The sequence below is a fragment of the Glycine soja genome, chromosome 6 (genome assembly GCF_004193775.1).
Source record: "Glycine soja cultivar W05 chromosome 6, ASM419377v2, whole genome shotgun sequence".
Taxonomy (NCBI): Eukaryota; Viridiplantae; Streptophyta; class Magnoliopsida; order Fabales; family Fabaceae; genus Glycine; species Glycine soja.
Genome location: NC_041007.1, coordinates 19,390,005 through 19,413,620, shown reverse-complemented (window position 1 = coordinate 19,413,620; position 23,616 = coordinate 19,390,005). Strand labels below are relative to the sequence as shown.

Genomic DNA, 23,616 nt, shown 5'->3' with positions numbered 1-23,616 from the left:
CATGCAATGGTATATACATCGAACTAGACGATATATTTCGCGTGAAAGAACAGTATCTACAGAGGTTGTAAATCTACTTTACAATTTTAATCATTCTTGATATTATTATTCATTGTTATTTCTAACTTTATAAATATAATTCGAATCACAGTATTATCCTGGTCATTACCAACATCAATCATATGCGGAACCTAATGTACCTCCAGTGCATGTTCCTGGATTTATGTCCCAACATCATCCATCACAAGCATAATATCAATCAACAAGTTTTTCTGGTCATGCGTCTCAAGGATGTCAACAATGTTTTCCACCACTGGGGTTCTCATCATATATACCTCAATACTCATTTCAAGTCCCTTCTACCTCAAATGTTTTTTATGCCTCCTTACAAATGTTTGTCACCACATTCAACACTCTACCATCTGCATATAATCTTGCACCATCGAGTTTTTGTTATCGTCCATAATTACCTACTCAAATAAGTGACATGAGTCAAGAAGATGAAGACGACGATGAGGATAACAATAATAACGACGATGACGATGATGATGGTGATGGTGTTGATGATGATGACAACAATGGTCATCATGTTCCTCAACAACAACGGACAATTACACGTCAGCATCTTAGAACAAGAAGAGGTAGAGGCCATAGACCAAGAGGACAACAAACATAGACAAATCCACTCCAACAAGATGAGAAACCCAGACGCATATCTAGAAGACCTCGTTGTGGGACATCGTCTCATTATTAGTTTAACAAATATGTAATTTTTATTTAAATATAATCAATTTTTAATTTAAAGTCTTTCAATTTTTTTATTGATAGATTATTTAAGCTTTAAATAAAAAACATTTAAAGTAAACTTTATTAAAAATATATATAACATGTTTTAAATAATTAAACATTAAAATAAAATAATAACATATCAAATAAAATCACAAAAAATATACTAATTAAACAACTTCACATTATTTATTATATATTTAAATATATTTTTTTTAAAAATTTTTTATTTTAAAAAAATAAAATTGTAAACATTATTAAATTCAAAAAAACAAATTTACGAAAAAAAGTAGGTTAACAAATTAAAAACAAGCTGCAAATAGTAAAACAACGTTTCCTTTTAAAAAAAAGCAAGTTACGACTTTGAAGTCGTATACCTTAGAAAAATTTTAAAAAATAAAATAAAATAGTTTTACGACTTTAAAGTCGGAAAATAAAATACGAATTTGGTTTTATTTTTTTAAAAAAATAAATATGAATTTAAAGTTGTAAAAAAATATATATTTACACTGAAGTCGTAAATATTTTTACGTAAATATTTTTATGACTTCAGTTAAAAAAATTAAAAAATTAAAAAGTTGTAACAGGTTTTACGACTTCTGACTCAGAAGTCGTAACACCTGTTACGACTTACCCCATTTTGGTAATTTTTTAAAATATACCCTCGAATGGAAAATTCCAAATTTTTTTACCCCCAATTGGTAAAAAAAGCCCGCTTTGATGATCCAGTTGGACAAAATGAAATTTCACGTGTGTTGAACTTGTTGTTTGAAAATCAACCTGATCCAACATTAAACAAGTCTATAGTTGCAATCCAAAAAGTGGTCGTTTGGTGGTGTGTGAAAAACACAATGGGTTTTCTTTCTCTCTTTTCTTTTGGTGTTTGCTGTTGTATATTTCACTCTAATGAAAATCACTTTTCTCCCTAATTTGATCCCTCTCCACTAGGCTTAATAAGACATAATGGGCCACCATATTTGGTATTTTCTCTACATAGGAAGGGAGCCCAAATCCAACAAATCTCCCCCTCATGACTATGTGGAAGTGACTGTCAAACTGGTGATCTCACAAGTTTCAAATTTTCCTCTCGATAATTCCTTAGTCATCATATCAGCATCATTATCATCTATATGAATTTTGGCCTGTTCATCCAACTTAGCATCCAAAGAATCTCGTATCCAATGATACCTCACATCAATATGCTTGGACCTTGAATGAAAAGTTGGATTCTTACCAAGATGAATAACACTCTGACTATACACAAATAGTAGATATTTCTCTTGAACTAAACCAAGCTCCTACAAGATTTTCTTCACTGATAGAAACTCCTTGCATGCTTCAGTAATGACAATGAACTCTACCTCGATAGTACACAAAGCTACACACTTATGAATCCCAGTGATAATGACTATTAAATCGATTCAAAACAAATAAAACTAGGAAATTCTGCAATATAAGATTAACCAAGGTCGATTCAAAGATATGATTCAATATGGTTCTGACTTTAATTCACTTATAAATAGTAAGAGGAATTTCAACGAATAGTTTGTAGGCACTGGAAAGAAATGCGAAAACATAGAATAAAAATGAAAAATCTAAACTGAACAGAGCTTTAGTTGCAAAACACAAACATAATTGCACAAATAGGTTGTAAAAAAAATTCAAGATCATCAATCCAATCCACCAAACCAATGAAAATCAAATTACCATAGTTCTGTAGAGAATGATCAAGTTGTGAAGGTTCAATCAATGTCATTAGAGTTAGTTCAATTGAATTAATCCCAAAATTCATTGAGATCGCAAATTAGGTTGGAATATCATCCAAACAATCTATGGTTAAAGTCGAAATTAAAAAATGAATACCTAAATTATTTTGTTTTCAATCCTAAGCATATTCATAATCATGAAAATCGAAAATAGGATTGAAGAAAAAGTTGAACATTAACACGGATTAGAAATACTAAACCAGAACTCAAATTCAGCCTTGCTTGGAGTGGATCCTTGGATTGATTGAGTGTTTAGCCTTCCATGATCATCACCAGTGGAAAAGCCACAAATTTTGTGCAAGAAAAAGGAAGAACATAAGTGAAAAGAGGAAGAAGAACGAATAACAGTTGAGAGAAAAAGAGAGAAAAAATTTTGATCCTAAAGCTTGCACAACAGGTAACTAAATCTGTTTTTTGTACAAAATGAAGGAACTAACTAACTTCTACTAATATATACAATTACTACTTAGAAGGAAGGGATGAATCTTGATTAGGCCCATCTAATCTATCTAATTAAACTAATTACACAAAGCAAAGCCCAATTATTTAAGTGCAGAGGTTTTGACTTCTAAGCCTAATTTGACCATCGAAATGATAGAATTGGCCCAAGTTTTTTTTTAACAAAATTGAAGATCTTTTTCTTAGCTTTCCATGGACTATTCATATGCTCCGTGTGGAGTTTTGTAGTATCCTATAGGCCCTGCACAAGGAAAATAGGTCAAGTAAGCACAAAAATAAAAAAATAAGCCACAATTATCAATTAAGCTCAATCATTTGCTTAAGAAGAAAAAATTGAATTAAGGTGGGAAAATGGGAGTCAAAGAGAAGTAAAAAAAAGTTAAGAGGAATAGAAAAATACTAAACTACAAATGATCAATCACCTAGACTACCAAGCCACGACTCCCCTTACAAATTTAATCAAATAGCTCGAAGAAAACTTTTAGTTCTGTTTGACAAAAATCTACTGACTGTACCAACATCATGTGCTATATATGGTTTTGTGCACATCATTGCATACATCAAACTACCCACCACAGATGCATAAGGAACACATTACATATCTAATTTCTCAACTTCATTTGATGGACTCTGTATAGAACTCAACTTAAAATGAGCAACGAGAGGAGTGCTTACCTTCTTGGCCTTTTCCATTTGAAATCTCTACAACGTGATGAGTTTTTGCTTAACTCAAGGTCTTGAGCTTCTTAATTTGGTGTGATTGAACTGAAAAAAAAATACTACAAGAAGGAGGATTAAATTGGAGTTTTGCAAACTTTTAAATCTTTTTGAAAGATAACAAGTTTCTAATATAAATTCACAATGAAAATTGTTTTGTGCTGAGAACAAAAATGGATGCAATTCTAAAAAAAGAGTTCTTTTATACTTCAAAGTTCTTGTTTAAAAAAGATTGTTTGAAAAGACTTTGACAAAATAAGGGTTTCAAGTGTTCTTTTGAAAACTAAGGATTTACAAATATTTTTTTAAGAAAAATATTCTTATTTAGAAATTTAATTTTAAAATATTTTTTAAGGTCTTGCATACATCAGTTTTAGGGATTAGTCGCTCGGGAGAGGGTAATTTCTAATAGAACTTAATAAAATCATTGCTAGACATAGAGTGATTGCATTATGCCCATGCATCAAAGCAAACATCTAGAATTAGAACTTCATGCATTTTATCTATTGAATCTTTGCAAAAACATTTAAGAGATAGATAAGTAAGATAGGCTTGTCATCGTGAGGAATCAGGGGCAAGTATTCCAATAGATGTTGGTAGGAAAAATTCACCAAATTGATAGAGAAAAATCTAAAATCATACATCTTAGGCAAATAAGGCATGTTAGGACCCAACATCATTGCATTTTGATTCCATCTTTTCACATTTAAATTGTTATTTGTTTTTCCTGTTATCTTTTTTCTTTGTCTTACTCCAAATTTCACACTTACATTTTTTTGTCTTTGTCTTCTTCTCTTTCTTTTCATTGCTTAATAATTGGGTTTGCATCACCTAATTACAACCAAAGTCCTTGTGGATTCGATACTTGGACTTCCATTTTAATCTTTACTACTTGTGATAAAATTGGTATAGTTGCCAATCTGTTAACAACAAACATGCATGTAAACATAGAGAACAGGTAATCAGAAATATATCATAAAAGAGCTCAGAGTGTCAGTAAAAGATACATAAGGTAAATTACACTTAATGATCATCAATAACAATAATGTCCCTATTTTCAACATGTTCTATAAATGTCTTGGACAATAATTCCTTTGTCAAAGGGTTAGCTATCATAAGGTTTGTGCTAATATGTTCTATTGACACTCTTTGTTTCTAAACTTCTTTCACGACAAAGTACTTCAATTCCATATGCTTAGCACCCTTAGAGTACTTGTCGTTCTTAGAGAAAAATACTGCTGCGAAGTTATCACAATACATTTTTAGCGGCCTAGCAATACTATCGATAATTCTAAGCCTTGAGATAAAGTTTCGCGGCCAATTAGTCTGAATTGTAGCCTCAAAACACGCTACAAATTCAGCTTCCATGGTAGACGTAGCAACAACTGATTGTTTTGCACTCTTCCACGATACTGCTCCTCCGGCTAAGAGAAATACAAAGCCAAGAGTGGATTTTCTTGTATCAACACATTCATCAAAGTCTGAGTTTGAATATTCACTCACCTCAAGGTGATCAGACCTCCTATACGTAAGCATGTGATCTTTTGTTCCCTGTAAGTATCTCAGAACTTTCTTTGCAGTTTTCCAATGTTCCATTCCTGGATTACTTTGATATCTTCCTAACATTCCAGCTGCAAAGTTATGTCTAGTCGAGTACAGATCTGAGCATACATAATACTCCCAACAACTGAAGCATATAGAATTGCTTTCATTTGTTTTTGTTCCAGATCATTTCTAGGACATTGTGCAAGACTAAATTTGTCTCCTTTCTGAATTGGAATGGAAGATGCTGAACATTTTTCCATCCTAAATCTCTAGTACTTTATTGATATATGCTTTCTAAGACAAGCTTAACAATTCTTGTGATCTATTTCAGAATATTTCTATCCCTATCACATAGCTTGCCTCACCCATATCCTTCATTTCAAAGTTACTAGAAAGAAACTGCTTAGTCTCATGAAGAAGACGAAGATCATTAGTTGCAAGCAATATATCATCAACATACAAGATTAGAAAAATAACCTCACTCCCATTGACCTTCAAATATATACAACGATCAACAATATTTTTCTTAAATCCAAAGGAAATAATGGTATCATTAAACTTCAAATACCATTGGCGGGAAGCTTGCTTAAGATCCTATATTGATTTCTTTAATTTGCTCACATGTGTTCCTTTCCTTCAACTAAGAACCCCATTGGTTGGTCCTTATAAACATTCTCCTCTAAATCTCCATTAAGAAAGGCAGTTTTCACATCCATCTGATGTAGCTCCAAGTCATAATGGACTAATAATGCCATGATAATCCTGAAAGAATCCTTTCATGAGACTGGTGAAAACGTCTCTTTATAATCAATGTAATCTTTTTGAGTAAATCCCTTAGCAACAAGTCTAGCCTTGTAATGTTCAAGGTTGCCATGAAAGTCACGCTTAGTCTTGAAGATCCACTTACAACCAACTCTCTTACAACCCTTTGGTAATTCTACAAGGTCCCAAACATCATTATGTTCCATGGAATTTATCTCTTCTTTCATGGCATTTAACCACTTCTTAGAATTATCACAACTTACAACTTGTGAAAACAAAACTAGATCATTATCATTTATGCTTAAGTCTGTTTTTGTTTCATGTAGGTATACCGCATAGTCATTTGAAATAGATGGTCTCCTTTCTCTTTGAGACCTCCTTGATGCTACTTCTTGTGGTTCTTCCATAATAGGTTCATTATGTATCATGGGCTCATTATTGTATTTTACTTCTTCATCATTGTTTGTAATAATAACTAAAGGAGCAATCACCTTACTACTAGAAGCACAAGCAATTTTCAATGAACCTTGTATTTCCAATTTTGACAACTCTCATACTATGATTAGGATAATAAAACATATACCCATTTGACTTTTCTGGATAACCAATGAAATATCCACTGATTGTTCTTGTATCCATTTTTCTTTCTTGTGGATTATAAATCCTTATTTCTGTCTGACAACCCCAAACATACAGGTGTCTTATACTAGGTGTCCTATTCCTCCACAGTTCAAAAGGTGTCTTTGGAATTGTCTTACTAGGAACCCTATTCAACAAATACATGGCAGCTTTCAAGGCATACATCCACAAAGATACGGGTAAAGTTGAATTATTAACATACTCCTAACCATATCCATTAAAGTTCTATTACGTTTTTCTGATACACCATTTTGTTGTGGTGTACCAGGCATTATGTATTGTGCACAAATGTTACGTTTCTGAAGAAGCTTAGCAAATGGACCTAGGTGTTGCCCAGTTTCATCGTATCTTCCGTAATACTCACCACCTCTATCAGATCTAATAATTTTCACCTTTCTGTCTAATTGTCTTTCTACTTCATTCAAGTAAATTTCTAAGGCATCCACTGCTTGAGATTTCTCATGCAATAAGTAGACATAATCGTGACATGAATAGTCATCAATAAAGGTGATAGAGTATCTTTCCTTTCCGAAAGAACTAACAAAAGGTCTACAAATATCAGTATGCACAATTTCAAGAAGTTGAGTGCTTCTTGTAACTCCTTTCTTTGTATGTTTTGTTTGTTTTCCCTTTATACAATCCACACAAAATATTTAGATCCATAAAATCTAGATCAAAAAGAATTTCATTTTTATTAATTTTTCCATCCTTTGTCTAGAAATGTGACCTAAACGTTTATGCCACAAGAAAGCAGATCGTTCATTCACTAAACTATGTTTAGTTCCAATATTATGATGCAGAGTTAAAATAGTTTCAACATACAAACCATCTAATTTCAATTTATATAAACCATCATAAAGAACACCAGTACCAATGAGATGATTATGCTTAAATAAACTGAAACATCCATTACCAAAATTGAAAAAGTATCTTGTAACATCAAGTTTAGATAATGAAACTAAATTCCTAGATAAACTAGGTACATAAAGAGTTCCCAGTAAATCTAAATGATGTCCAGTGTCGAGTTTTAAACGATAAGTCTCAACTGCTTCCACTGAAGCTTTCACTCTATTCCCTATGAAGACGAACTTCTCATTTGGGCTTATGGTTTAGCATGTAAGGAATCCTTGCATAATGTTAGAAACATGAGTCGTACATCTAGAATCAATCCACCATGTATTATGAGGAACTTCAGTTAAGTTTGATTCAAAACATACAAGAGCATTAAGCTCACATTTCTTTTCGAACCAAGACTTACGCTTTGGGCAATCCTTCTGGAAGTGTCCAAATTTTCCACAAAAATGACAATTATTGCTCTTTGATGCATTCTTCTGGATTTGCACAGGACCGTCATTGATCTTTAATGACCCTTTGCCTTTATCATGCTTCTTCACAAACCTTTTTCCTACTCCTTGATTCCCTTGGTGGCTTACATAATGAACTGAGTGACTTCCTTGATTCTTAATCCTCGTTTCTTCCTGAACTAACATATTGTGCAATTCATGCACATTCCATTTATCTTTCATGGTATTATAGCTCATTTGGAATGAGCCATACTCAGACGGTAATGAGTTTAGAATAAACTGAACAAGAAGGTTCTCATTCACAGCCATTTCCAAGGTTTAAGTCTTGTTACAATGTTTGTCATCTCAATGACAAGTTCATGCATACTACGCGAACCATCAAATTTCATGGTGGTCAGTGTACTCATTAATGTTCCAGCAAGAGACTTATCAGCTGTTTGAGAGCGCTCTCCCACTAACCCCATAAACTCTTTAGCGTTATCGGTCTTAGGGAGAGTTGTCTTAATACTGTCTGCAACAATCATTCTCATGAATATTAGGATGAGTCTGATAGATCTTTCTCAAGCTTTATAACGAGCTTTCTCTTCATTGCTACTAACATAAGTAATAGTAGCAGACTTCTCTTCCAATATAGCAAGATCAAGATCCAAAACACTGATATGAAATTGAACTTACTCATTCCAATTAGAGAAGTTAAGCCCATTAAAAATTGGTATAGATGATACATGAGAGTTCAATGAGTTGAGAACAAGTACTGCATAATAAAACTTCACATAAGCATTTTGGGACATAAAGCACAAGTCATACATATAATTTATTCAGATAACAATCAATGTATATTGATGTTCTCCTTTGGGAAATACACCAACACACAACATACAAACATGATGATGCTAATAAAATTCTTAACATTATTTGCCAATTAAATATGCACCAATTAGTAGTATCTATTTCCTTTGGGTATATAAATAAAACTAATGATATACACAAATCGCCTATAATTATATTCATTAATTATAAGAACAACTAATCAACCTTTGGGCGATCCATAAATGCCTTATAACAATTAATTTCAATTACCCATAAACCAATAATCATATAATTTTGCATCCATTATTTTATGAGTAATTGAAATAATAATTAATTTAGAATTAAATAACCTTATAGACTTGGCCACTTTGGTGATTAACAAATCTATCATATACTTAATTCCAACCAAATATATGGTTTGTACATACTTATTACTATTAACAATTCATAGTCATTTTATTAATTTCATTCCAAGCCAAATAAATACCATAGATTCACATTTTAAGCAACAAAATAATAGAAATTCAATCACATAGCATATACATATTTATTGTTACTGATAATTTTAAAGCATTCACGTTAATTTAATTGCAGGGTATAAACTTTCAATCCTTTAATCACGTTTAAAAATAATTTTTGAAAAAAAAAATCAGCAAGTGTCGCTTTCTTTCTCAAATTAGAATTCAACAACAATAAAATATTACCAATAAAACAATACATGCAGCAAAAAATAAATTTTCTAAATTTCATAATTAGGGTTCATAAAATTTGGAGGAAAATATCATTAATGGATAATCATATAATTTCATAACCAAGATCTTAGATAACACATATTTAATTATTAAGGGTTTCTTAGATTATCAATTATAAGAAATCAATCGGATTTTGAAACCTATGATTCTTACAAATAATAAATAAACAAATAATGCGTATTTTTTTCCATAAAAATGCTTCCTCCTTTGATATCCTTAGAAGAAGAGAAAAACAAGATTTAATTCCCTTGATTATTTTTACTATCTCTCTATGTTATAGATCAGAGGGAGCACTTTTAAGTCACGAAGGAAACCTTTTTCCGGTTAGTGATAGTAACTGCTGGTATAACCACTACTCTTCAAATACAAAAACTTCTCTAATTTAATAAAATTTAATTATTAATTATTTATTTATTAGTAGAGTTATCCGTGTCTCTCGCGAGAAATTAATTCTAACATCTCTCATGATTTTAGCAACTGTTTTTAATTTTCCTTTTCCAAGCGACTGAATGGCTTTTTCTCTCATTTCATTTATCTGGATTGTGTTTTTGCCACCATTCAGTGCATGTTTCGATAACCTTCAGAATCGATTCTGACAGCTAAAATCATGGTGTGTGTGACCGTGAAAAAATCAGAAGCAACAAAGGGTTGCTTCAGTGTGACCGTGGAAAAGAAAATTGATTTTGCTTCACCGTGCTGCGTATCCAAACACACAGTGAGTCCTCTGGCTTGAGCTGACACACTCTTTGCATTCAGCAAATTAACGTAACATGTTCCCCACCGTGTTTCCGGATTCATATCACGTGGGGGTTCTGATATTTTTGTAGTTTCTTTGCTGTCCTGGTACCTCTCCCTTCAACTTCTTCTTCTTCTTCTTCTTCTTCTTCTTCTTCTTCTTCTTCTTCTTCTTCTTCTTCTTCTTCTTCTCTCTCTCTCTCTCTCTCTCTCTCTCTCTCTCTCTCTCTCTCTCTCTCTCTCTCTCTTTAACTCTCCTTGTCTTTTTTTTCAAGTTATTTTGGTTTCTCATCAATTAAGAAACTCACCTAAAAATATAGAAGAAAAGAAACAACGAAAACTGTGTTTTGCTTTTCTATCTTTTCTTTTCCCTTGTTGTTGCGGCTCTCGTGCACCTTGCACACTGCACAGTGCTTTTTTTTTTTATGAAGACTTTTAAGTGGTTATTGCTATCGGTTCATATTTGTTAACCTTCTTCTCTGCTGAAGCTTTATCTGTGCAACTTGACATTCTGATGCTGTTGAGACACTGTTGAACTTGGGTTGTTTTGTTTGGATTCTCTTGCACTCTGATCCTTGTTGTGTGTGTGTGTGTGTGTTATGGATTCTTGGAGCTATGTTGCTGAGGATAAAGGGTATGTCTCCAATGCGGCACTATCACCTTCCAACACACTTGGGTGAAGCAAAGGTTTATTTTTGGGCTGGGAACTGAAAACCCCACGTAGTTATTCCAATGACATGTTGGGTTTGGGACAGCAAAATGTTGAGGATCATCATCAAGGTTTTGGGGAGTTGGGTTTTCCAGGAATGTTGGGGAAGCAGTTGTGTGGTGGTGATCCTAATCCTATTGGTGCTGTTCAGAGCAGAAAGGTGGATGATGTTGTTGACTGCAGAATCACTAGTCCTAGTCCTGTTGTGGCTGCCCCAAATGGATTTTCCTAAAGGGAGGACTTCAATTCCAAGCTTTCGAACTCTCTTGGGGACTCCAATGGTGGCAATTCACTCATTGATCTGAAGCTTGGTAGGTTTGATGACCATGGAGATGCCATGGTTCCAACATTTTCCAAGGGAGCCCCCATTTTGTCTTTGTTGGAGTCGTCCACGCCGCCGAAGAGGGTGAGAGCTTTGGGGGCACATTCTCAGACTGCTTACTGCCAAGTCTATGGCTGTAACAAGGATCTGAGTGGCTGCAAAGACTACCACAAGGGGCACAAAGTTTGTGAGGTTCACTCCAAGACTTACAAAGTTATAGTGAATGGCATTGAACAAAGGTTTTGCCAGCAATGTAGTAGGTGTAGGTAGGTCAATTTTCCAAGCATTCATTTTCAAATCTTTTTACTTGTTGCAGATTTGGACTTCCCAAAGACTTCCATCCTTTTTCATACAAGATGGAAAGTTAAATTTGTGACTTTTTGCCTCCTCAATTGTATGCCATATGAGTTTCAAAATCTTTTATATGATTTTTTCTTTCATCCTATGTGGTTATGCCTTACCATAATGCAAATCTTTCACAAATTATATTTCTAACTGTTTCTCCTAGTTACTTTATATCTTCCTTTTCTAATAGTTCAGATTTATGATATTTGGGCTCTTGGATATGCTTCTGGAGCTAAACAGATCTATTCCTTTTTGGGTCCTACTTGTGTTTCAGAAATGGAAGAAACCACCCTTCCATGGATATTCCTATTAACTGTAGTTTTTTTGTTCCACTGGATTAAAATGGACAAACTTGAAATAAGAAGCTGTATGGTTATGGTATATAGCACTGCTGTAATGTTTAGCATACTATCCAGGTTTCATTTGCTGGCTGAATTTGATGATGGTAAGCGTAGCTGTCGTAAATGCCTTGCAGGCCACAATGAGCGTCGAAGAAAACCACAAGTGGGTATTCACTCTGGAAAAGCTGGGAGGTTGCTTCAGCTATATCCTGGTAATTACTTATTTCTGAAATTTTATCATGATAAAGCTTCTCTCTTAAGTTCCATCCTTCTTGGCAGTACATGAAGATGCATCTATTTTTTTCCTTGTTAATTACTTTTCCATCATATTTGCTGAAGTTCAAAAATGATTATTGAATTGCTATAACTTACTAATCCTTCACAACTCTTGTTTGACTGCTTGATTATGAAAGATACAGAAATTGAAGCATATCAAAATATATTGGTTCACTTTCTCAGTTCATTTCCACCTTTTCAGAGAGTTTCTCTATTATATTTGCCAATACAGAATCAAAGAAAAATGAGTCAAATTATGTTCACTTTTGTAACTTCTCAGTTTTGATATTGTTTCTGGTGAGTTCTGTTGCGCATTTGTTTGACAAGTTTCTGTGAAGTTTTGATTTGATGCAATGTTTTTGCAAACTCACTGTTATCATGCCATAACACCCCATGATATGAACTGTAATTTTCCTTTTCTTAAATTTTTATTTTCTTGAAGAAATATATTCATAGATGTGCTCATATTCTCAAACCCCCATCACCAAATAAAAGAGAAATAATATATGATGCTTTTTGAATGTTGATTGACACTGGATGTACATATACAGCATGTGCTGGTTAAGCACCAGTCTTTAACAGTTGTCATTTTTTTTCTGAATGTTCTTTTTCCTCTGATATTCTCCCACGTGCTGATTTTGTGCCATTCTTTATCTATTGTCTTTTTGAGTGTAAGCTATAGCTTTATTTTGAATTCTATGGTCCCATGGTGAATGTGAACCATAAGTGACTTATACAAAGAGAATATTCGTGTCTTATCTGAAGGAAATGATTTTCAGTCACTGTACATAATCATGCTTGAGTGGTACTTTTTGTTCTAAGAATAAAGTCATATGTTTATGACCAATCACTAACTCAGCCTTTTTACTTACAAAATGAAGTGTAATGTATTGTTCTTGCAGATAGCAGATTCCAGGAGACCATGCTAACATCATCTTTTATCTGCCAAGAGATACTCCCCAGTGGAGTCTTGTCTTATGAGAAATACGAAGCGAGTGACTGGAGACCTATCAAAGCCTGAAGACAACACCAGTTTTACTTTTAGGCCCCTTTCTTCTATTCCTATTACCAATGGACATCCTCAGTCAAGATCTTTGTTTCCTTCGTATAGTGAAAAACAAGTTCCATTGCTTCACAAAAATGGTGCTACGTCTGCCACAGGAAACGTCTTCTCTGAAAACAATAATCAATATCATCCACCTTCCCTTGGTGGCCAAAGTTCCGGGTCACAATCACTATTCCAGGACACCTCCTTAGGAAGCGAGGACTTCAATGTTTTCAACACAGAATCAGCGGTTCAAGGACTATCGTGAATTTCTGACTCTGGCTGTGCTCTCTCTCTTCTGTCATCTCAATCCCAGAACTCTTAAAGCCAATCATCAGGGATTCCCATGGCTCGCCCGATGGTTATTCCAAGCAGCCATAGCCATTACAGCATGAATCAGGTTTCTGAAAAGATGATGGGAATAAGTTCTCAGGCTTCAAATAGAGTGTTTGATAGGTTTCCACCTGAATTCAATCCTGTAGATGGACGTCATCTTAGACCCATATTGATATCAGACAATAATGAAATTTTCAATTTTGAAATGGCAGATGGGATCTTCCAAGGGTCGGATTTTGTGAATGTGAAAGATCGTCTTTCCTGTGAAGACGGCCTCACCTTTGACTCGCTTCAACTATCATCTCAACTGCAGCGCGTCGAGCAACAGAGGCAGTTCTTGCAGGTGAAACAAGAAAATGACTCTTCCTGCTCTCTGCGGATTACTTAAGATGCTTTCAAGTTTAAAGAGGTACATTTTCTTATATACTTAAATTCATCACATTTCTCTATGCATACTACTTTAGCTGTTTGCTGCAGAACTTGGCATACTGATGCACATTATTCTCTACCTTGAAATCATGTTTCTTCTAACCATTTCATGTTTTCCTTCATCTTTGTTATTTCGAAGGGAACAAAGTCCCATAACATTTCATCCAGCTCACCGATAAGTTCAATGGAAGAGTGTTAATTCCACCTCTCAAAAGCATTATATACCCCAACTTGATCTTGAATCATAAATACTACATTTCAAAATAATTCGAGAGCTTTATGTAATTTGTTTAGGTTTTTGATTTTATTCTATAATATTAAGCTAACTGTTTGATATGGAATTACGGATACACCACATGTATGTAATAACAAGTAAATTTTGTTGTCTCCATGTGCATCTAGCCTCTATATAGATTTAATTCTCTCATGACATATTGTGTAGCTCAGAGAGTTAAAACATTTCTTTTACAATTGCTTCAGGAACAACTTGTGTTTGTGCAATATGTTGTGACAGACTCCAATGCCGGTCATTCAATTCCTTAACAATGTAGGGCACAGTGGGGAGAAGCTTAAGATGGTGATTGGTATCTGCTGCTAACTAGTTTACATGGTTTTCTCGGGCGAATTCGTTTTAAGAAGCTGAGCAATGATTCGGGCACAATAGTCCCTCTCAGTCTAAATGTATCCATCTGGATATATAATAACCCAAAGCCTGAGATGTATCAAAGTGTGCCCTTCTGATTCATGCCATAAAAATACTTCAATTTGGACAATTGTTAACTAGAAACTAAAGTCTATATATATCATGATGGATATTAATTCTGCACTAATCCATTATTATTCCATCTTAATATTGTGGTAACTAGTGCAGTAACTCGAGTCCTGCAGGAGATATATTTACCATTACAATGCAATTATCATTCAATTTGTTAGCTATTTTTACATACTAATTCTACTACAATTACATAAACTACTATCTCTGGAAGCGGGTATGTATATGAAATCTAACCTTTTAAAACATGATTTTTTTTTTCCCTCTAAACATTGCAAAACAATGAGCTAAATTTTGATGTTGTTTTTTAGTTAGCCTCATTTTTTTTAGAATCAAATGAACTCATTCAAAAGTTTGGTTATTGAATCAAAATTATTTGGTTCACTACACCATCAATAAATAAAAGAATTCAATAATTTGGAGGAGATAAAACCTATGATAGTATACCAATAGAAAAACTTTAAATGTGTCATTCAATGTAAAAAGCTGAAAAATAAAATGTAATCTTAGTATATGGATAATAAAAATAATGTTAAAACTCAAAATACACTAAGGTTGACATACTTTTTTGGGCACCCTTTCAATTTTGATAATGGTAACAGTGATGAAATCCAACACAGGAATCTAGAATGTTTATGTTTTTTATTGGTAGGTACAATCTTGAATGTTCGATTCCAAAATAACGTACTGCTAGAGAGATCGATCAACAAGTTTAGCCATACATTATAATCAAGGAATTCTTTTTCTTGAAGGGATTATAGTTTTTTTTTTTTTTTACAGAGAAGGGATTATAGTTTAAGTAATAAGAACCGTGAAACGCTAAACACGAATTACGTTGTAACGCGGAACGTAAAAGCTGATTTTTTTTTTTTTTTTATTCTTACCATAGGAGCTAAATCTGTGAAACAAGTAAAACAACCTACATTTTATCTTATTCAAATTAGAGTAGGTAGCAAAAGATACCAATAAGGTCGTTGTAGTATAGTGGTAAGTATTCCCGCCTGTCACGCGGGTGACCCGGGTTCGATCCCCGGCAACGGCGCTTAATTATTTTTATTAAATTGATTTTATTTTCACCATGAGTATCGTACATGGCAAACATGACTTCGATACTAGCTGATGGCCCAAAAGTGATGGGCTTTCTATTTTTCCTTAGAACCCACGTAACTACTCTAAATTAATTAAAAGTGAGCTAAACCCACCAAATAATAATAATAAAAAACTTTAGAATCCACCTAACAACAATTAATTAAAAGTGAGCTAAACCCCCAAAATAATTAAAAAAGAAACTGAAGAAGGACCACACAAGTCACAACAACTCATCATAGTTCACAATTACAATGCTATGGAATTGTCATGTACCTCATGACTAACTTAGCTTATTAAAACAATGATTGAAATAGATTCCATTCCCAAGTTTTATCTGTCATTTCAAGTTATAGCATACGAATTAAAAAAGAAAACTCCTTTAATTTTCTAATACATTTATTTATCGCTCATTTAATACTTTAAAATTTTATAGATCACTATTTCTATTTTTAATATTATATTGGGTTAGACAATAAATTTAGTTAAAACTAATTAGAGATGGATTAAACAGAAAGGAAAAAAAGGGTTAATTAGTTCCATATAAAGTAACGAATATGTTTCTATTCTTCGATTGGGAGAGGTACTGACATATAATTTCAGATCATGTCTTGAATAAGATTAACTCATACAAGAACATGCATAAGAAAATACTAATAATATAAAGAAAAAGAGATTTCAGTTAAAGATGTTGGTTTTGGCCGGCTTTCATGTTAAGGTAAAATTAATTGTTGGCAACAACTTTTGTTTTTGGGTAATTAGGAGCATAGGGCGGCACATGGAACATGCAAATGGAAACGTTGAACATGCCAACAAGCTGTGATAATTCATTAACAACTTCACAAAACAAGGAAAACTATGTCACGTTTACGTTCACTCCAACGCTGCAAACAAAATGCTACTAACGTTTTCCTAATTTTTTTTTTCTTTTCGTTACAAGTTTCTGAACTAGAAAAACAAGAAACTCATTATAGTTTCCTAAAACCGTGTTTCCTGTTCAATTGTCTATAAGAGTGATATTTACGGAAACTCATAAAAGATTGTGCTTTGAAAAAAAGTAATTAATTCAAGTTTATATTAAGACTACTCGGTTTGGAATCCAAGAGGAGTTTTTTCAACATAGAATAGTCCAAAAAATATTTTGAACAAACTTTGATCATGAACTTGAAGATGTATTTGTTTTGACGTCACATGTATCTTCTACGACAAAAAATAATTCTACTCAAATTAGACAAGATTATTATAGATAATTAAATTCTTTTTTAGAGTATTTAATGAAGTTATAAAATTATGACTCAAACTCAAAATCATTAAGTTAGAATAACCTTCTTATATAAGTGTGTATTTGAGATTCAAACTCAACACTATTGATCAAGTTGAAATAATTATCTTGTAGTATAAGTGTGTATTTATTAACTAATGGTTGAATATTTTAATATTATGTCAATAATTGTCCTGTCCATGGTCCACAAAGTACATGTGTCAAGTTACATGACACTCTGAGACACACGTCAACCTTGACACAGGAGCTTGACACAGGAGCACAGACGTCATATTCTTAGTAGTCAGACTCTCAATGAACATATTATTTCTAACCACTTAATTATTTGAATATGTTGTAACCTCCTTATCTCTTGAAAAGTATTTAATTATCTAAAGCTACACATTATTTGTAAGTTACAATTATCTACTAGCTATTATTTATAAGCTAATCATTATCTACAACTTAGTCATTGTCTGACAGGACCCACAACTCCTACAAATATAAGGGCTATTACATCACCTTAACAACTCCTACAAATAAAGATCCACAACTCCCACTCAATTCTATAAGTATTAGATTTCCTCTCACTTTTTTCATACTCATACTCTTTTAACCCATGTCTGAGTTTTTTGTTTTGCAGGTCCTCCCTTTTGTCCTTTTAACAAAGGCTACCCTAAGTTTGATGTGCAAGATTTTGGGACCTACCTTAGCCATATCTACCCTAACGTGAGACAGCTCCAGATTTTGATAAGTACGATAATTATGTAATCAAATTTAAAAAAAAAAATCATACGTTCATGACTATGTAATCTTGCAGTGAATATTTATTTATATTTTAAAAAATTATATATATTAAATTATATTTACTATCAAATAAAATGTGAAAAAATGAAGGAATGTGGTGGCGTGCGTAGCTTGATTATACTTTTTAGGGTAAATAATCATTTTCATCCTGAATGTGTTAATAACTTATGTTTGCTTTTATATTTTTCAAGTATTTATTATAATGTTATGCTTACAACCATAAAAAAAGAGGAAGAAGATATAAATTAAATTATATTTTACCTTTAAATGAAACAAAATTTGAGGTATGACAAATTAGTCCAAGGAAAATATATTAACATTTTGATTTAAAAAAAATTATTGACATTTTGGTTTAATAAAAATTTACTGACATTTTGGTCCAATGAAATATTACTGACATTTTGATCCAATGATAATTTACTGACATTTTGACCCAATGATAACGTACTGGAAGGATCTATTTGTCACACTTTTTCATTTTTGAAAATTAAAATTTGAATTTTTATCTTTTAGGGACGAATTTTTCGACGTTTAGAGACCAAAATACCTTTTATATTAACCTCATGTCCGATGCCAATTGAATTACATCATGTTCTATGTTGATTGGGCTACAAATTAGAATGAACTGTCTATTAATAGGACTCTAATATTGTCTGTGCTGTGTACAATTGTTTACTCTAGTAGCTCGTTACTTGAAAAAGAATCTTTAAGTTTTTTATTTTTTATTTTACTGCAAGAATCTGTAAGTTATTAACACATTTTTATGGAACTCCGTACAACATTTTTCACATAAGAAAAAAAAAATATGCCTGCGTGATGTTCCTCTTTTCATAGATGATGAAACCAACAACAATAACAGACAGCGTTAAATGCATGGGAAATCTTTTCCAAAAGCAACAATCTCACTATCAAATTTCAAAGTTAAATAATATTGCTACATTCCAACCTGAACAAAATATAAAAAATATTAAGGAGTCACTCAACTTTTATTGTTCTATGAAAAGAAAAACTGAAAAAGGTAAAATGATAGCTATAGGCATATCCTCTGCCCTCCTTAGAGCCACATGTATGAAGAATTTACTTTGCTGAACCATTGGGCAATGCTTCAGATTTTGGCCCAGATGGGTTTAGTTCATCCCAAGCTTCAATCCATGTCACCATAGCATCTGCAAGCTTGTTGAAATACTCATCAACCTTGCCAAGTTTTGCCTTCACTTGCTTGGAGAGTTCAATGTAACATTTCTGAGCAGTCGTGCATTCCTTTGGAAGAGAAACAGATTGGAAAAATGGGATCAGCTCTTCTTGCCAGTAAATTCCTTTGTACTCCTTCTTTAGGTTTACAAATGGGTTGCTGGCTTTGCTGTGCCAGATGTAAGGCAATCCTGTCTTCACCCCCAATCCTAGATGATCACTTATCACCTACATAATTAACAAAAGAGTAGTCAATTGGGCTTACATGAGTGATGAGTGCTGATTTTTTCACATCAATTTCTACTAGACCTTCTACACCCATCAGAAAACATCCATTTTTCTCTCTTTGTCTAATGATTAGAGCTTCTCTAAGATAAAAATAATGTCAATATGTTAGTGGCGCATGTAGTGGAGTATAAACTTGAACTAGTGCCTAGTAGAGATTAGTCAGGACCATGAATATGCTGTGGTTTCAGACTATTATGTTGAGACACATATAATTGAGTATAAACTTAAATTAGTGCCATTTAGAGATAAGTTAGGATCATGAATACGTAATGCTTTCAGACTATCTAATAATGTCTTTGATAGAGTGAGGAAATTTAATACAAGTTTAGAATACAATACCTTGACGCACCAACCAGCCCACATGTCATCATAACGTCCAATAGGTTGACCATCACCCATGAGTCCAAAGTACATTGCAGGACCAATTAGTTCCCGGTTGAATGCCAAATTCATACCACACATGGGAAAGAGGGTCCCCTTTGGGATAGTCATAACAGCATCCACATACCTGAAAAAAATGTACATAACATCACCTAAATTTTTTTCTCATATATACTCTAGCATGATGCAATTGCAAAGGATACATATATATATATATATATATATATATATATATCATATCCATACCTATTGTTTCTCTCTAGAGGCTTGACCAGCTGAGTTGGGGCATCATAATCAGGAATGTTGAGCCAGAGGCCATGAGAAGCAGCTGTGGGAACACCTTCACGCAGACTAAATGGGTATCCACGGACAAAATCTGCGCCCTCTCTGTATGGATCATAGAGGGTGTTGAAGAAAAATGGGGTTGATGGACTGAGAAGGTTCTTGAGGTGCTGCTCCAGGGCATTAATTTCTTTGCCAGAAGGATCTTTTGCAACCTTAAAAAATAAAAAGAAAAATAATGGACATCATATTCACATCTTAATCATCTATAATACATAATTGTATAGATGATTTGTTGTTTATCTTAATTTTATGGACCTTATAATTCCACATAAATTTAAACACTCTACACAATTTATTCTAATGCTAAAGTTACAAAAATAAATGCTTAATTTAATTTTACAGATCCTAAAATGTTTGAAAAATATATTATTTCTGGTACAATTCATTCACAATTTATTGTTTGAAAAATGTAAGCACCCCTGGGATCTAACCATGACAATTCATTCACATATATATAATAAACAAATCAAACAGTAGCAACGATACTGTACAAGAACATGTGGCCTCAGATTTCACAAGATAATGTGCCTGATCTGTAACACGATTAATGCTCCATGTAAAATATTAAAAAGTAAAAAAAAAAAGTGATAGAATTAGGCCATGTTTCATCTCCTTCTCACTTTTTGGTTCAAGTGTCTCCCAGAATAATTCACTCTACTTAACCATCAATTTATCCTCCAAATTCTGTTAACTTTTGATAATTGTTTGTAAAACAAGTGTTTTAAGAACAAAAAATAATAGAAAACAATAGATTGAATCCTGTTGAAGGAGTTAGTTTTGAACAACACGACAAACCAATGTTCGAAATTTCTTTAGAAGAGGTGTCACTTTTTGTTGCTGGACCATATTTCTAACAAGATTATCTCGAAAAAGATTATACTTTTCATTTGGGTTGAAATGGTCACTTTTACAAATTATTTTTCAAGATGAGTCTGTTCCAAAACTGATTACTGCCATGGGTCTCTTTTCAGGTTTTAAATATTGGTCACAATCACATTGCAATTTCGTCACGTTCGCGAAAAATATGTAGTCGATATGGTCTCAATTGTAATGGCAAAAATGTAGTGGATATGGTCTCAATGGTAATGGCAGACAATTAAAACACCTTGATGTTGGGGCCAAATCACGGTTACAGACCGTTTTTTAAAACCTCGGACTCTGTTTTGATTGTGGACCAGGTCAAACCACAAGTTTGTGCTTCTAACTCAAGAGAGTGTATCATCTCGAGTACAGAGGAATGTGCGTGGGTGTCAAATTTTCATTGTTCATTTTTTTCAAAACCAAACAATTCTTTTTGAAAATAAAAATCAAACAAATCATTAGACACAGATAGAAGAAAACCGAAGCCAAAACCAGAGAAAATTCGACACACGAAGCAGGTCATGTTCAAAAGTTAGACCCAAGAATTAAAGTTAAAAAAAAAAAAAGATGAAGCAATTAAGGCGAATGAGACTCACGAAGCAGTCATCATCAATGGTGAAGATGTACTTCTTCTTAGACAACAAGAATCCGAAACAGCGACAAGCAGAGTCTTTGAAGGAGATGCAGTGTGCCTTGGGGCCAAGAACGCGGTTGATGTCGTTGCGGTTATAGAGTTCATAATCAAACCCTTCAGGAACCTTGATAACTTTCGAAGGATCACCGTCCTGCACTATTATCAAATGGTATCCCTCGAAGAATGGCCTCCACATGTCCAAGAAGTCCAGGTTACGTATCGTAGGGATCACTATGTCCACCTCTTCCTTCAGAATCGCCGTTGCTGCTGCGCTTCCCGGCGACGACATCGTTGCTTTCTTCCTCGGATCGCAGGTTTTGCAAAGAAATATAAGGTTCTTCTTCTTGTTTCTGCTGTTGTTGCTTTGGAGCTTCGAGGAGCACGAGGATGGTGTTGTGTTTGTTACTACTTTGTTTGCCTTGTTGGAGTGTGGGGGATTTATGTAGTTCAAGTTCTTCGGACTTGGCACGTGCCGAAAGCGTGTGCGTGTGTGAAAGATTAATCATTAATGGAAGGGTTTTAAAGATTATATTTGTAAATGATAAACTGTTTTCGTGTTATGGATAGATAATAATAGATTTGGTATACCCAAAGAAGAAGAAAAAAAATGATAAAATTGGAGATTTTGGATGCTGTTTTGTTGATAAAGTATACTACGATAAATTTAGTATTACTAGCATTTCATTTTAATCTCTTTAAATGTTAGAAATGAATTAAATGTTGCACAAAAAAATTTATATATATATATATATATATATATATATATATATATATATATATATATATATATACGAATCGTATTTTATTTTAAATAATAATAATAATAATAATTTCAAATATAAATTAAATTAAATTAATTATTATAAGTATTATCTTCAAATTCAAATTAAACCTTATTTTATTTTAAAATCTAAAAAATCCTATTTTCCCTAAAATACTATTCTTATAATTGTATTTTCATCTTGAATTTTAAATTTAGTATTACTAGCATTTAATTTTAATCTCTTTAAATATTCAGAATATATATTAAAATTATTTTATCATAATTTTTAATAAATTAATATAAAATATAAATAATTTAATTTAATTTAAAATTTAAGATGAAAATATAATTATAAGAATATTATTTTAGGGAAAATAAGATTTATTAGATTTTAAAATAAAAGAAGGTTTAATTTGAATTTGAAGATAATACTTATAATAATAATTAGTATATTTAATTTATATTTGAAATTATTATCAGTTAAAATAAATTGTGATTTGTAGAAGATAATAATATATTCATCATAATAATAAAACTTAAATAAATTTTTTATCCTTGTAAAATATGTTTTTTTAGTCTGGATAATTTTTTTGTTTCAAATGTCAAGTTACAATATAAGCCGTTAACTAATGACATAGTAACGACATTGTCATGTAATCAAGGACTCTGATAGGACGATCATGCATATTTATTTATTTATATAAATTGTGTTTTTAAATCATCTGTTCAAAGTAGTTGATGAGTCAAACTATAGCATATAGATTCTATACTCTATTAGCACGTGGTATCATGATAATAATATCGGGAACGATACTATTTTTGGAATCGACTTGGCTCATCTGGCTACTAGCTAGCCTTTGTTAGGGTTTTTGACACCAGAATGTGGTGGGACTTGGGAGTTTTTGCACTGATGATGGTGGAGGGATGCCTCTTTTTGTTGAGGGGACACTTCAATTCCAATTTTCACTTTGATAATCGATTTTGTTGTGTTTTGGGACCAATTATTATTTGGGTTCAAAAGAATTAATGAAGAGATTGAGAAAATTGTTTGTGATGTTATTGAATTTTGTCAAATGTGTTGCTATATGTGGAGAGGCATTAAGGGGGGATTGTGTTTTTCCGGAAGAGAGTTATATACAAGAGCGAGAA

At 32.8% G+C, this 23,616-nt stretch overlaps 2 protein-coding genes and 1 non-coding gene across 3 annotated transcripts; 2 read left to right on the top strand and 1 right to left on the bottom strand.

Annotated features, from left to right (window-relative positions):
* Positions 1-9,996: 9,996 nt before the first annotated feature.
* On the top strand, positions 9,997-14,693 carry LOC114415941 (squamosa promoter-binding-like protein 6). The gene is made up of 6 exons (XM_028380807.1): positions 9,997-11,572; positions 12,068-12,204; positions 13,171-13,288; positions 13,380-13,563; positions 13,639-14,058; positions 14,559-14,693. The coding sequence occupies exons 1-5, from the start codon at positions 11,322-11,324 to the stop codon at positions 14,035-14,037; spliced, it is 1,089 nt and encodes a 362-aa protein (XP_028236608.1). The 5' UTR covers positions 9,997-11,321; the 3' UTR covers positions 14,038-14,058; positions 14,559-14,693.
* A 1,127-nt stretch (positions 14,694-15,820) lies between these two features.
* Positions 15,821-15,892, top strand: TRNAD-GUC. Its single transcript has one exon. It is a non-coding gene; the product is annotated as a tRNA-Asp (tRNA).
* A 2,995-nt stretch (positions 15,893-18,887) lies between these two features.
* On the bottom strand, positions 18,888-22,132 carry LOC114416640 (UDP-arabinopyranose mutase 3-like). The gene is made up of 4 exons (XM_028381588.1): positions 21,667-22,132; positions 20,111-20,361; positions 19,823-19,991; positions 18,888-19,423 (listed from the first exon to the last, which is right to left on the bottom strand). Exons 1-4 carry the CDS (start codon positions 21,991-21,993, stop codon positions 19,082-19,084), a joined length of 1,089 nt encoding a protein of 362 aa, XP_028237389.1. The 5' UTR covers positions 21,994-22,132; the 3' UTR covers positions 18,888-19,081.
* Positions 22,133-23,616: the final 1,484 nt, after the last annotated feature.